At 45.6% G+C, this 13744-nt stretch overlaps 6 protein-coding genes across 6 annotated transcripts; 4 read left to right on the top strand and 2 right to left on the bottom strand.

Moving 5' to 3' along the window:
- Positions 1–245: 245 nt before the first annotated feature.
- Positions 246–1292, top strand: N7462_007691 (Gfo/Idh/MocA family protein; the record flags this gene model as incomplete). Its single annotated transcript, XM_057079409.1, has 1 exon — positions 246–1292. One exon carries the CDS (start codon positions 246–248, stop codon positions 1290–1292), a length of 1047 nt encoding a protein of 348 aa, XP_056932079.1.
- A 223-nt stretch (positions 1293–1515) lies between these two features.
- Positions 1516–2514, top strand: N7462_007690 (sugar phosphate isomerase/epimerase family protein; the record flags this gene model as incomplete). Its single annotated transcript, XM_057079408.1, has 1 exon — positions 1516–2514. The coding sequence occupies one exon, from the start codon at positions 1516–1518 to the stop codon at positions 2512–2514; it is 999 nt and encodes a 332-aa protein (XP_056932078.1).
- Positions 2515–2702: 188 nt separating this feature from the next.
- Positions 2703–5467, bottom strand: N7462_007689 (fungal specific transcription factor domain-containing protein; the record flags this gene model as incomplete). Its single annotated transcript, XM_057079407.1, has 7 exons — positions 2703–3333; positions 3391–3546; positions 3596–3823; positions 3890–4022; positions 4082–4290; positions 4345–5319; positions 5427–5467. The coding sequence occupies 7 exons, from the start codon at positions 5465–5467 to the stop codon at positions 2703–2705; spliced, it is 2373 nt and encodes a 790-aa protein (XP_056932077.1).
- A 1851-nt stretch (positions 5468–7318) lies between these two features.
- N7462_007688 (amino acid permease) lies at positions 7319–9261 on the top strand (the record flags this gene model as incomplete). Its single annotated transcript, XM_057079406.1, has 6 exons — positions 7319–7464; positions 7521–7995; positions 8048–8312; positions 8372–8551; positions 8604–8991; positions 9054–9261. 6 exons carry the CDS (start codon positions 7319–7321, stop codon positions 9259–9261), a joined length of 1662 nt encoding a protein of 553 aa, XP_056932076.1.
- A 1155-nt stretch (positions 9262–10416) lies between these two features.
- Positions 10417–11148, top strand: N7462_007687 (YukJ family protein; the record flags this gene model as incomplete). The annotated part of the gene is made up of 1 exon (XM_057079405.1): positions 10417–11148. The coding sequence occupies one exon, from the start codon at positions 10417–10419 to the stop codon at positions 11146–11148; it is 732 nt and encodes a 243-aa protein (XP_056932075.1).
- An 82-nt stretch (positions 11149–11230) lies between these two features.
- N7462_007686 (fungal specific transcription factor domain-containing protein) lies at positions 11231–13144 on the bottom strand (the record flags this gene model as incomplete). Its single annotated transcript, XM_057079404.1, has 3 exons — positions 11231–11924; positions 12001–12378; positions 12432–13144. 3 exons carry the CDS (start codon positions 13142–13144, stop codon positions 11231–11233), a joined length of 1785 nt encoding a protein of 594 aa, XP_056932074.1.
- Between the last annotated feature and the right edge of the window lie 600 nt (positions 13145–13744).

The raw sequence follows: 13744 nt of genomic DNA, 5'->3' as shown, positions 1-13744 counted from the left end.
CTAAACTGGTTGAACTCAATTCCTGGCTTCTGGACATGGTTTATAAACTAAAGTTGTCACAAATTAATCCGACCAAATGGATTTTGATTTAACTCAGTTAAGCATAACTAAGCCTCTTCGTTCATGAACAAGTTCTCTCCCCGCGACAAGAAATTAACTGCGACTCAAGTTGCCAAAGCCCAGGGTACTCATCGTGATTCGTCCAGACACATTGCATACATTGCGTGAATCAAGTGATAGTCACGATGGCCATCGCTCTTCCCTCTCTCCGCTGGGGAATCATTGGAACCGGGTTGATTTCTTCCCGGTTTGTGGCGGACCTTGTGATGGATCGGAAGGACAAACAGGCAAACCACATTATTCAAGCGATCGGCTCATCCTCCGTCACCAAGGGTCGAGACTTTGCGCATACTCATGCGCCCGGAACGGAGCCTACAGTCTACGGAAGCTACCAAGAACTATACGATGACCCTGAGGTTGAGATTGTCTACATTGGCACACCTCATGCGTTCCACAAGCAGAACTGCCTCGATGCTATTCATGCAGGGAAACATGTATTGTGCGAGAAGGCATTTGCGCTCAATGAGTCGGACGCTAAGGAAGTCTTCTTCGAGGCGGAGAAAAAGAACGTGTTTGTCATGGAAGCCATGTGGACTCGTTTTGTTCCCTTGGTCCGGACTTTGCAGAACCTACTGCATCACGAGAAGCGCATTGGGGATGTGCAGCGCGTGTTCTGCGACTTCTCAATGGTGATGAATCTTCAATCGCTACCGCTCACATCCCGGCTGCGAAATCCGGCCCTTGGTGCTGGAAGCTTGCTTGATATTGGTATTTACAGCGTGACATGGGTTCTCCTGGCCCTCGAAACTGAAGCCGGTCTGGATCGCCCGCGAATTGCTGCATCCCAGGACGTGCAAGATGGGATCGACCTTGCCACTTCTGCGATTATAAGCTATCCAGATGGAAGACAAGGGATTGCTACATGTTCGACAATGACCAAGACCCCCGCTTCTTTCTGTCGAATCGAGGGCAATAAAGGGACCATCACAGTGGAGGGGACTGCCGCGTCTGCTCCAGCCTCATTTACGCTTCAGTTATTGAACCAGGAACCCGAAAGATTCGAGTTCCAAGAAGCCGGCCGAGGATTCTACTGGGAAGCGGATGCGGTGGCCGTTGACATAGCGGCTGGAAGGAAAGAGAATGGGATTATGCCGTGGGCGGAAACATTACGTGTGATGGGCTTGTTGGATCAGATCAGGCATCAAGGACAGATGAAGGAGTTGGAACATTGAGCATTGAGATCTTAAAATTGAATCAGACCAAAAAGAGGGGTTTCCACCCCAATTCCCACTGTCCAGACCTCACTCCGAGTGCAAGGAACGGAATTCGAAATCCGCCCCCGCTCGCAATTCAATTCCAGGGAAACCTCAACAAGGCATATAAAGAACACAATTTATAACAGAACTGCGTAGTGAAGCCTTTACTCAACCGAATCATACTTTCATTCATCGCATCATGATCACAAACAATCTGGCTATAGGAAGCTTGTCGTTGGGACAACACCCTTCTCACTCTCTGGACCACAAAATCCATGTCGCGGCCCAGGCTGGCTACAAAGGAATTGAGGTCGTATTCTCGGATCTGGAGAGATATTCCGAAGCACATAAATTGCCATTGATGAAAGGCGCCGAGAGCATCAAGGAAATTTGCGACAGGGTTAACATTTCAATTCTCTCTTTGGCACCTTTCGAGAATTACGAGGGTGACAGATCTGCGCTGAGTGGCAGACTGCAAAAGGCATCTCGATGGATAAACATCGCGAGAATTCTCAAAGCACCCTACTTACAAGTCCCGGCTCATTACGGGGCCGATGCCATTGGCGATATTGATACAATTGTGTCTGAATTACAGCAGCTAGCAGATCTGGGAAGCTCGGATAAGCCGATCGTCTCAATTGCATACGAGCCTATGTCATGGTCAACCCACCACTCAACATGGGAATCATCGTTGCGCCTAGCGGATGCGGTTGATCGGCCAAATTTCGGTTTATGCCTCGATACGTTCCATATCATCACCAAGATCTGGGCGGATCCTTTCGCGTTATCGGGTAAATATCCCAACGCAGACAAGATACTGGACGAGTCCTTATCTCGCTTCGTACATCAATGCCCGCTCGATCGAATCTTCTTCGTCCAACTCTCTGATGGTGAAAGGTTTGACCCGCCTTTCTCAAAGAAACATGCATGGTATCTAGAAGGCGAAGCACCACAATTTACATGGTCTAAGCACGCACGCCCGTTCCCATATGAAGCCCATTTGGGAGCATACATGCCAGTGGCGGAAGTTGCAAGAGCTTGGATTGTTCAGAAAGGATATAAAGGTTGGGTTTCGATGGAGATATTTGACCGACGCATGCGAAGTAAGGATAGCCGACTGGAGCAGGCAGCATCGCGAGGCATTGAGTCGTGGAGAAGACTTCAGAATGAGCTTGATGTTCCGAAAACGAAGCTCTAGATCGGAGAATTCAAGCGAAGTTGCGGAATGACGCTAACTTTTTCTGATAAGGCAAAAGTCGCAGCACCTTAATTTGAAATGGCCATAGCTGAAGTCAATTGAACAGTTTTAGATGAAGAATGTCCGATCGCTTTTGTTCATCCACCAGTTCAAAAAAGCCAATCAAACAGATTGGACGTAAAAAGCAGCTAAGAAGGGATGGTGTCTATGCTTGTAGTCAACAACCAGTCAATTTCTTCAGCTTCTGACTCAATCCCGTGGGTGCCTTGTTTTTCAATCTGCACTTGAGGGCCGACTTCATCCACAGAGTCATCAGTTTCCAAAGACATTGGCCGATTTCCTATTCGCGATCTTTTAGAACCAGGTGAAGATGGCTGGAATTCGCCGAGGGAGCCTGGAACGGTGCGTTTTGTAGCGCGATAGGCACGAAAACGCGTCTCCCATAGGCCTTGCATGCGAAGCAGGAACGCTTGTGCTCTCTTTGCACTCTCCCACGAAAGCCCAAATTCTTCCAAAGCTCGGAAACATGCATTCAAATGTGCGGCTATCTCATCGGCACAACCGAATTGTTGTTTAAGGATTGTTGCAAAGATGAGTATGAGAGCCGCTGAACATGTTATGGCAACTGCCTGAACGTTCATACGTCGAAATGTGTAGCGAATTTCGTAAAGGCGAAGAAGTTTAGCTATGGCGATGGCAGATTCAATACACATCTCGCGGGCGTGGCCGTAGCCGGGGCCCTGTGCAGGCTGGGGCTGAATGGAGTGTTTGGACATCCATGGTCGATGGGCGTGGATGATGGATTGGTGATAGTGCATACTGAATTTTTGATGTCAGTGGCTAAGCAGATTGAGCTTGAAAGAAAGTCCCACATACTGAAGCAGTAAAACATGAGGCAGGACAGGGGTTACATGGTCGTCCAAGTCCACTTGCAGAATTGCTGGAAGATCAAGCTTCCACTGCAATAGTTTTCCTGTAGTCTCTTCATTTAATTTTTGAAGGGCATGCTTTGAGATCTTCGATGATCCGTATCTAGTTCTGAGATTAGTACCGGTCTTCCCATTCGCAGAGCCATACATACAGCACGTGGCCTAGTGGCGTCATGATTTCACAGAGAGTAATGCGATATCTGCTCAAGGTCATAATTGGACTGGTTATATGTATGCTGTTGGTGGATGTGATCGGATAGGGAAGCCCATATGAAATCCAGTCATGGCTATTGTTTGAGTCTGCATCATTCCTAGGCTTGTCAACAGTGACATCTTCCATGTTGATACGAAATGGTCGGCCAAGTAAAAAGCCCCAATGACTAATTGATGCAGTTAATTAGTTAAATGGTCAGCAAGGGCCACGTATTTAGATATGACTATCTTACTGGTCAAGGGTATAGGCGCCCCAGAAAACCATTCTTCGCAGCTCGGCTTCATCTGTACTGATTGATCCCTTTGCCACATAAGTGGACATGTCAATGTGTAATCCAAGATCGAAGGCCAGTCTCATGGCCATCCCTAAATTCCAAGTGTGAGCAGTGTATGCGACCCATCTAGCTTTTGAGGATATCTCTTACCACTATAGAGCCATCCCCGAGCGTCACGTTTACATCCAATGTCATGACCACTTAGAACCACCATTGCTTGAACAGTAGCCAAACAAGGAGAGTCAAGTTCAATATCAAGTAAGGTCTTTGCCCGATCTGCAAAGAAGTCTGACAAAGACTTTGGATATGTGATAAAATTGGGGTGGTACCGAGGTTCGAAAGCAGCGCCAAGACAGCACCTGAAACAAAGTCAGCTTCCAAAAATTCAACTTCGCAATAATCGTGGTACTGACATGGCATTGGTTAAAGCTTCAGAGTAGTATGGTGTCTCTTCCATATGGTCATGCCACTTTTGTTTGGCGACATTGTACATACCCCTATCCACAACATCAAACAAAGGGTTGTGCCATGTAAAATAGAGATTGAGCAGATGTTCTTCTAGCTCTTCTGGAACACTTTTTCCTAGGCCCAGGCGATACAGATAATCTTCGCCGTCTTTCCGAATAGTACGATGGACGGTGAGGTTATCTGGAGTGGGCATTCGAAGCAGATTAAAATGAGAAGTGGGACCGTAGTATCGAACTTGCCCATCCGAACCAATTTGGAGGCTTCCCATTCGATCTGATAATCGATGTACAATGTCTTCCATGTCATCGCTACTTTTCAGACTCTCCTGCGAATCATGAACAATGACTTGATTGTCATGATCATGTTTGTATTCTTGTCTGGGGGCGAGTTTTTGTGAGAAATGGTTATTCTGCTGTTGGTGACGAGATTCTGTGAAACTATCATTCAGGCCTGTATCAAGTGGTATGCCGTGAACACTTTCTGGTCGGTCGCCAACATCGAGAATCTCATCTTCATGGAGTGGCTGTGAAGAGATGTCAACCGACGCTTCAAGGTCCAGATCTTGAATTATATCGCTATGAAGGAGTTGAGCACTGTCATCAAATATCGAAGGTTCTACCAATAGCCCCATGTTTGCGTCAAGCTCCGTCAGATCGATCTTAGTCGCAGTTGTGTCCGCGCGATTGAGCAAGGAAAGTGGGTCGCCTGGGACACCGGTATCTGGAAGTGGCCGATCCTTTGTCCCGATGCATTCTAGTGCCTTTGTAATATGACCAAGCCCAAGGGTGTCGAGTGCGCTTTTCAAGGCTACTTCATTCTCGTCAAGCATAGGTGGGGGCGATAATCCGCTGTCAGTAATGTATTGGACTACTTCATTGAGTCGATTGACAAGCAGGTCGACCACAAATCGGAGAGACACTCTTGGTGATGTTAGTAGAGTATTAAAATGATCAGATTGCTTATTGCCAAGTTGCATCAAGCCAATATAAATGGCAGAGGAAACGTAGAGGCGCCAATCTCAACATACTTGCGTTTATCCGAGCCAATTCTATAACGACATTCTTTCATTTTATTGTAGCAACTTGAGCAAGACGGCTGGTTGCCATCGCACTATATTCATTTTATGTCAGTCTGTCTCCGTGGGAGCTCGGGAATCGGTTTCCGACCTTCACTTTGCTTTCCCTGCAGGCATCGCAGGCAGTTGTGACGTATTTTCGCCTCGATACATTTGTGTTTAAAGCCATGTATGAGATATAAGATTAAGTTTGGATTTAACCAAGATGATGAGACTTAGGAAAGTGAAGCGAGAGCTAAGTGGCATGCTGGTAGAATAAAACTTGGATGTCGGATCTTGCAGCTTGTGGGTCCATGCGGGGTGATGAAGCCAATAAGGTGAAGTAAAAAGGATATGGGAATCCCAATGATAAGTGTTTCGAGGTACCGATGAACACAATTTTCTGAAGGATTTCGCATTGTGAGTATTTTTTGAGTCAATCTAGTGTATTTCACAGAGTCTAAGGAGCTTTTGATTCACTACCCATCACTTGCACATGGGGCACGTAGCTTTCTATAGGCGTTGACTAGTTGGAAGAGCGAAGCCGAAGGGAATCAACGGTGATTTTGAAACATGAAAGAAAGAGAGAATCAAGTAGAAAGGGAAAGTAAATGGCTAAAAAATGATTTCTTTTTCAAGGCAAGACACCATCTTACAAAGGCACCCGAGTCCGCAAGGCTCCCAGGTTCCAGTGGCTCTCGAGGATGCGCTGCTAGACTTGCCGTTGTGCCGGTTTCCTGATTTCCGGATCTCGTTTGATACTCTCCTCAGTTTTCCCATTCTAGGGCATTTTCTACGTTGTACAGCGGCTAATGCAAAAATGTCCAAAACTCCATCAAAACATCCTGATGATTTCAGACCAAGCCTTGCACGCAAACGGCCGAGGACGTGGGGCATGAATTTGCCCATGTCATTCGGGCGCGCGCAATTGTGCGTCAAGAATGAACTCATCGGCCATGTTTATACTACGTATCTTGTTCATAAACCCCTGAATGATCATCTTGTTCCTCGGGCTTTTCCCTGGGAAAAATTTGTCTTGAAGTTTGTGCTGACTCAATCCAATATTCAGTCATTTCATGGACACCGTGGATCATGGTTCGCTTCCCGCGAGCTTTGTTGTTGCTCGCAGCATTCAAAATTAAAAAGATACATATGTCTCCGCATCGGAGTGGAGAATTGCTCATGCCCTACAGACCTTGCAATTCTGAGGAACTGAAGCCTTAGGCCTGCAGCGAAGTGCTGAGGTACTAAAGGGTTCAAACGAGCAGTATTTGCTAGAACAAACGTCTTTTTGCTTCTAACATCAGGCAATGGTTTCCCCACGCCGATAATCCATCTTTAAATATTCCCTCAAGAAATCACTGTTATGGATTCGAAGTGTTTCTAGTTGTAATTTGTTTCTTTCAAGAGCGGGGGAGAGTCGAGGAGAAAGAGATTTCCCCATGCCAGCATCCGTCCCTGGTAACTAATATCATAAATACATGATCCTCCAACATCTTTCTTAATCAGGTACTGAATCCTTTCCCCGCTGAGAGGAAGTCAAAGAGACGAGAAGATCTACGGGGCTCTACCGCTTTACTCCGATTACGCACATACCCCAGCCAACAGCAGGAAGCCATCCTCTCAGTTTCCCCACATCCGCTAAGTTGGAGAAGTAACCTTGACCGGATTCAATCGCCTTATCTATTACCCCCACGCATAATGTGGGATAGTAAGGTTGCAGTGCTACCCACGGTAAAGAAGTATCTTATTCATTGAGTTGTCCTTACATGTTAATACCTTGTTTGATATATATTCAAGAGCGTTCTGCTGCGTGAATATTTGAGAAAGCGATAGATCTAGCGCTATTCGAACCCCTATTGACCATGACACGCCCTGCTGCAGAACCTCATGGTACTAACACCATCACAGCTGATCTGAACATTCCAAGAACAGAGAATTATGACGAGGAAGGTGCCAAAAGCCCCAGTGGATCTGGGGCACCCGAACTTGCAGAAACAAGAGAATTGAGGTTTGTCGCGACAAAGATGGCTTCTCTGGTTCATGTACTCACTTTGTAACATACAGAAAAGGCCTTAAGCAGCGACATATACAGATGATCGCGTTATGTGGAACTATCGGAACAGGCCTTTTCCTTGGGTCAGGACGAGCATTAGCAAATGCTGGCCCGGCTGGAATATTCATGGGATACTCTTTGATGGGTATACTCATCTCTGGCGTGACTTTATCCATTGGAGAATTGAGTGCACTTGTCCCTCTCAGTGGAGGTGTCATTAGGCCAGCAGCCTATTTTGTGGACCCTGCGTTCTCTTTCGCACAAGGTTGGAATGTAACTTATCAGTACCTGATCTCAATTCCAGCAGAAATTTCTGCCGCGTCTGTGATTGTACAGTTTTGGATTACGGTTAACAACGCTATATGGGTAACAGTCTTCAGCGTAATTCTCTTCGCCAGTAACATATTCCTTGTTCGGATATATGGGGAAGTTGAATTCATTCTAGCCATCTTGAAGCTTTCTCTCATCATTGGGATGAATATCATGGTACTAATCAAAATCTTACAAGTCATAGACGTATCACTCACTCGCTCTACAGGGCCTTGTTATCACCACGGGTGGCGGTCCAGACCATACATCCATCGGTTTCCGATACTGGCATGATCCTGGTCCATTTGTGCAATATCTCAGGGTGCCTGGCGCTTTGGGTCGCTTCATGGGATTCTGGACAGTTTTCACAAATGCAGCATATGCATACTCATCAATTGAAACTATATCCATGGCCGCCGCAGAAACGTATGCGCCCCGCAGAAGCATACCTAGAGCTGCTAAAAGAGTGTTCATCCGTGTGGCTCTTTTTTATGGTATTCTCCATCGCGCTTCTAATCTCAGTATTGCGACTTGCTGCTCATTCTTCTTTTAGTGATCACCATTTTCATGATTACTCTGCTGGTCCCTTCAAATGATCCCATGTTATTAAGAAGCAGCGGCACTGCAGCCCAATCACCATTCCTCATTGCAGCAGATCGAGCTGGAATCAAAGTCGTTCCTCACATCATCAATGCAATTGTATTATCTAGTGCATGGAGCTCAGGAAACTCAAGTATGCTGATTTTCTATTATTCGACGGATGACAGTTTTCTAACATTAGAAAGCTCTATTGAGCGGATCTAGAATTCTATACGGTCTTGCTCGTGAAAATCAAGCTCCGCGCTTCCTAGCACGAACTAACAGATGGGGCGTGCCGTATATGGGAGTTATAGCCATTGGCATATGGATGGCACTTGGATACATGTCTCTAAGCTCAACGGCAGCGACTGTCTTCACATGGCTACAGGATCTTGTGGCTTGTGCCCAGATCGTGGGTTGGCTAGTTATTTGCGTAACATATTTGCGCTTTTACTATGCAATTAAAAAACAAGGCATCCCCCGTAGTAGATTACCATGGGCTGCACCACTCCAACCATATGCCGCATGGATGACACTTTCCTCACTCTTGATTATTCTGATCACAGGTGGCTATACAACCTTTATTCATGGCCAGTAAGTCCCCTGTTACGCCGAAGTTTTATTCTCAAAGAATAATTCGCTAAACCAGTTATCAGTTGGTCTACCGAAACTTTCATATCCGCATACCTTGATATTGGAATTTTCGCAGCTCTTTACTTTGGGTACAAGATCTGGTATCGAACCAAAATTGTCTCTCTCGAAGAATCACCTGTTGCTCGGTTTGTGGAGATTGCAGAAAATGATCCAGATCCACCTGAACTCCCGCGGTCAAGATGGTCAAAACTTAACATTTTGTGGAGCTGAATTTGAAAGGCACCAGAATCCTGCATTCATTTCTCATAGACCCCAGTCAGTACCGATGCAGCACCATTTAAAAAGCCATGCTGATTTTCACACGAGACATCCACTAAAATGTGCTCTACTCTTGTCTCAGAGGCCTCGCGCCTAACCCTCTCCTTTATTTGTTCATTATGGCCCCCTCTTCTCTAGAGAATCCAAGCTCGATGTTCTTGTGACTACTCCTCTTCTTTTTGAATACCTTCAAAATTTCCTCCAAGGTAGGTACGACCTTTTTTTCATGAGTGAAGAAGTATCCAAAAACGAGGATGATTGCGTGCAATGCCTGCTTCAGAGACTCCACTTTCTAACGCATATATGATCGCTACCGTGCCGATCAGATAGATTAGCACTTTGAAGCCATCTTGAATCAATTAAGTCTTCGTATCTTCAACTTCTCACTATTTAGAGGAATTGATTTATTGGTACTATTTTTGATGGACAAATGTTGTGAGACTTTGTTTATATCAGCATGTAGTCCCTTCCTCTTTTCAAGGATTAAAGTTAAATTCTCGTAAATAGGGTTTACTTCCAATCATGCTAGAGCAAATTTATTTCTGAAATTTGCTCGTGCTAGCCAACTATTGAGGAAGCTCAACAAGCCCATGAATTCAATTCAGAGGTCGCTTACTCTTACTCTGCTTGGGAAGAGTCCCACCAATCCCCCACCCCACGAAGAGACCGAGCAAAGTTCCACACAATTCTCCCACGCGTCATGTTTACGAAGCTCACTTATCAAGGATTCCACTCTGAGAGGATGAAAGATAGGACCCGTCAGGAGGCAAAATACTTGTTTCATCTATTGGCCTCGGAGCCCATTGATGGTCGCTGAGTGGTGATACGTGGCTGGTACTGCGGACGCTAGGCATCTAGCGGCTGCTTAGCTGCAGCATAAGCTACATCATTGATTTGATAACCATAATGATCCATATTATGTATGCACGTGGACCATTCGAGCAATCTCCTTTGCGAATCGCCAAAATGACCTGTAGAAAACCTGGATTGTGGTCCATGACGCCAGGCTACATTCCAAGCTACTTAAAGTGGTGCATCAGAGTGACCATGTGTGCTTCTTCACCATCTCATCTTTTCACTTGATCCTTCCATATCCGTCTCCTCATAATGACGATCTCTCATTATGGTGTATGGGCGTGCCAGCCCACGCGCTACACTGCTCAGACCGAGAAACAGGACTCGAAGTCTCCCCACATTTACCTCTACTTTACCGATGGCAGCTCTTCCAGCAAAAAGCTCGAAGCTGCCATCAATGTCAAATCTACCGACAAGGATACACGTCTCGTGTTCTGGTTAAAGCGCAATTTCAGTCACCCTATCACTGAGCAGCTTTCCAGCCTCAGTCAAGGATTCCATTTAGCACAGTCGAGCAGCACTCAAAGCTCATCGAATGAGAAGGATGAATATCATGGGAAGAGCCGTAATCGCCATCGCCACTACCGTCGGCAGGAATCAACCTTCCAAGGCATTGACTATATTCGCACCAAAGATCTATTGGATATCAAGTCGGGTCAGGTTCTCCCACACGATATCCCTGGTCCAAATAACGATATCCTGGATGAATTGGACCCCATTCTGACCAGCGCCATCAACGAGAAGGCGACAGCTTATATTTTTGGATCGTCATATGGGTCTGGAATCCATGATATTCACATGAACCAAGGCAGCCTGCCGAGTTATGATAACGGTATCTATGAGGATGGGGGACTGCTATTTCAGTTTGATGATGGCCACTGGGAGGCTGTCTTCCTGGCTTTTGCCTCACAGAAAATTCCTACGAACGACGAAGGTGAAGCTGAGTCAAACAGTGAGTCTCTGGCTGATATTCTGGGGAAATGATTGTACATATCACAGGACAGTCTAGTGAACAGTGAAAAATCGTTCAAAGTTTGTGAGACAATGTACAGCCTCAACTCCAGAGTTATTCATTTAGCAAACCCCACGCCGTATGCATATCATTGAGCCATGACAAATCATTGATATCAAAGTCAAATTCAGCTAGATCAAGTCCCTTGAGATCAGCCGTTGGTGGTGCCAGATCGTCCGTAAGGCTTAGATTCCGAGAAGCTTGCAATCTAAGAATACTCGAGTCACCTGTATCACTGCTAGGCAGAGGTGTTGCAAGGATTTCGTCGTTATTCTCCAATGTGCTGCTACTTTCGCATGTCCTCCCCGAAATTTCAGCATCTCTGGGGGCAACTTCAAGCATCTTTGATGACAGAATATGTAATGCAGTCACACAGCGTCGTGCCGAAGGACCAAATCTCTCATGCATTTTCAATAGAGACATAGCCTTTCTCCATGATTGCGCAAGGACAGTGATGTCAAATACTTCCGGTTGCAGACGAGCTGTAATAAGGATGGTTGCCGCAGTGTATAAATAATACACTCTGTACCACCAAGCAGGAAGGAGGCCCACTGTCCCATCAAATGTTTGATATTCATCCAGAAGAGCGATAATATTCTCAGCCGTAGTCACACAAAATGTAGCACTCTGCTCGACTATACGATTTTCGAGAGTATCATTGCTAGTTTTCACTTGTCCAGGAGGCGATGAGGACAGGTAAAAGCGCGAAAAAACTGGTCTTAGAAGTAAAATTCTGGCATGAAAGAATCTGATGAATGAGATTTTATATCTTAGCTCCCACTTCCGAATCATAAATTTGACAGTAATTAGAAACATATACGTACCTCACTCGAAGTATTATCAGTTGTCGGCGAACAACCTCATCAACTGTGCTACTCAATTTACCCCACTGTAGGTGATCAGGTAGATTGAGCTCCCATTTGCTTAATGATCTATCTAGTTGGATAACCACGTCTAAATCATCAGCATGTTCATTCTGGCGTTCTTTGCTTGGTTTGCCTCGGTAGAATGCAAGAACAACCCGATGTATAATCTCATATAGTCTCACAGATTCTATGAAAAATGAGATATGATCGGATTTAATTTCAGCCGCAGTGTCCTGCCTTTTATTCATTTCGATTGGTGAAGCAATGGGAAGGGGCACATTTGTTGCATCGTACTGAGAGATCATCGCAGGGCGGCCGTGTGTCACTGAGACCATCCTGGGTTATCGTGTTAGCCAGCACATCTAAAAGTACGGTACGTTTACTCATACCGGTCCATAAGCACACAGCCATACCAAACCCTCCGCTTGAGCTCACGCTGATGATTATCTGAAAAGCCCCAAGATGTCTGTGGTAAATGGAGACCTATGCTCTGGGCATTTCTGATTGCAGAGCCAACAACCATCCATGTTTGTTGAGAATTGTTCGTACTTTGCAGATACTGGCTAGTCAACAGCAAGTTCTGCACCAATTCAAGTGATCCCAACTCCCAGAGGTTGGTTGAAAGGAGAGCCTGGGCTCTTTGAAAAAAGGATTTGCTACAACTTTCTCTCTCAGTCTCGGTAATGGATTCGAGCAGTTGCGTTGAAAGTGCAAATATTACATTCAAAGTCGACAAAAAAAGACGCTCATTTTGCATAACTCTTTGCTCCACGAATACTGAATTATAGTCGTATTCCCACTGGTTCTTATCGATGAATGGATAGAGCGGATCGACATAGAGCCAATATAGTTTCACCAATTCGTCTGCCTGTCTGCGAAGAGGAAGAACATAGGAAGTCGCTGGTGCCTGATCCAACCCAGTATTGTGGGATACTTGATCGTTTATAGGTGGAGGTATAGCTGTATTGCCATCTCCTTGTTTTGGAGTATCAGACTGACATAATCGGCTGTCGATTGCTCTCTTGATTTGCGCTGTAAATGAGCCGGCACTACTGCTGCCAAAATATTCATGAGTGCTGGAACCTTCGCCAACGATTGCCATCATTGAATCAATGGCAGTAGAGCTAGAACAATACCCCGATACCCGGCTGCGACCTTGTGGTTGATTGTTGGAACCCTGATTGGATATTCCCGCAATGGTAATAGGTGATTCTGACGTACTTTTGGGGTGCTGAACAGGCTGTCTTGGAGAGTTACATACACTCTCCTTTCTATATTCGAGACTTGTATTGGGGCTGGCAAAGGGCACGAATGATTGAGATGGATTTGTATGCAATTTTCTGCGGCGTTGTACGGCTGTGGTGTTATCAATATATTGACATGTATCTCTTAGGCTAAGTTTTCTTGAGCAGTAGCCACAGGCTATAATTGATTTAGCATTCGTTTGCCAAGGTACAATTTGATAGTATCCTGTTTGTGCTAACCAAACTGGGATAATGTTAAGATAGGAGGGAGACTTACTGGGACGAACTCCATCACATCGGACCTTCTTCGCCCGACAGGTCTCGCAAGCGACATCAATTTTCAATCTTTTTCGTTGGGGGTATCGTGAAGATAAATTATCTCTCAACTTTGAATCCATAGACAGCTAGTATCGTCTTTTTACGACGATGAAGGCCACTAGAACTGCTTGAGAACCACT

The sequence above is a fragment of the Penicillium macrosclerotiorum genome, assembly GCF_028827735.1.
Source record: "Penicillium macrosclerotiorum strain IBT 26536 chromosome Unknown utg000007l_segment0_segment0, whole genome shotgun sequence".
Lineage (NCBI taxonomy): Eukaryota > Fungi > Ascomycota > Eurotiomycetes > Eurotiales > Aspergillaceae > Penicillium > Penicillium macrosclerotiorum.
This window is presented reverse-complemented; position numbering and strand designations above follow the sequence as displayed.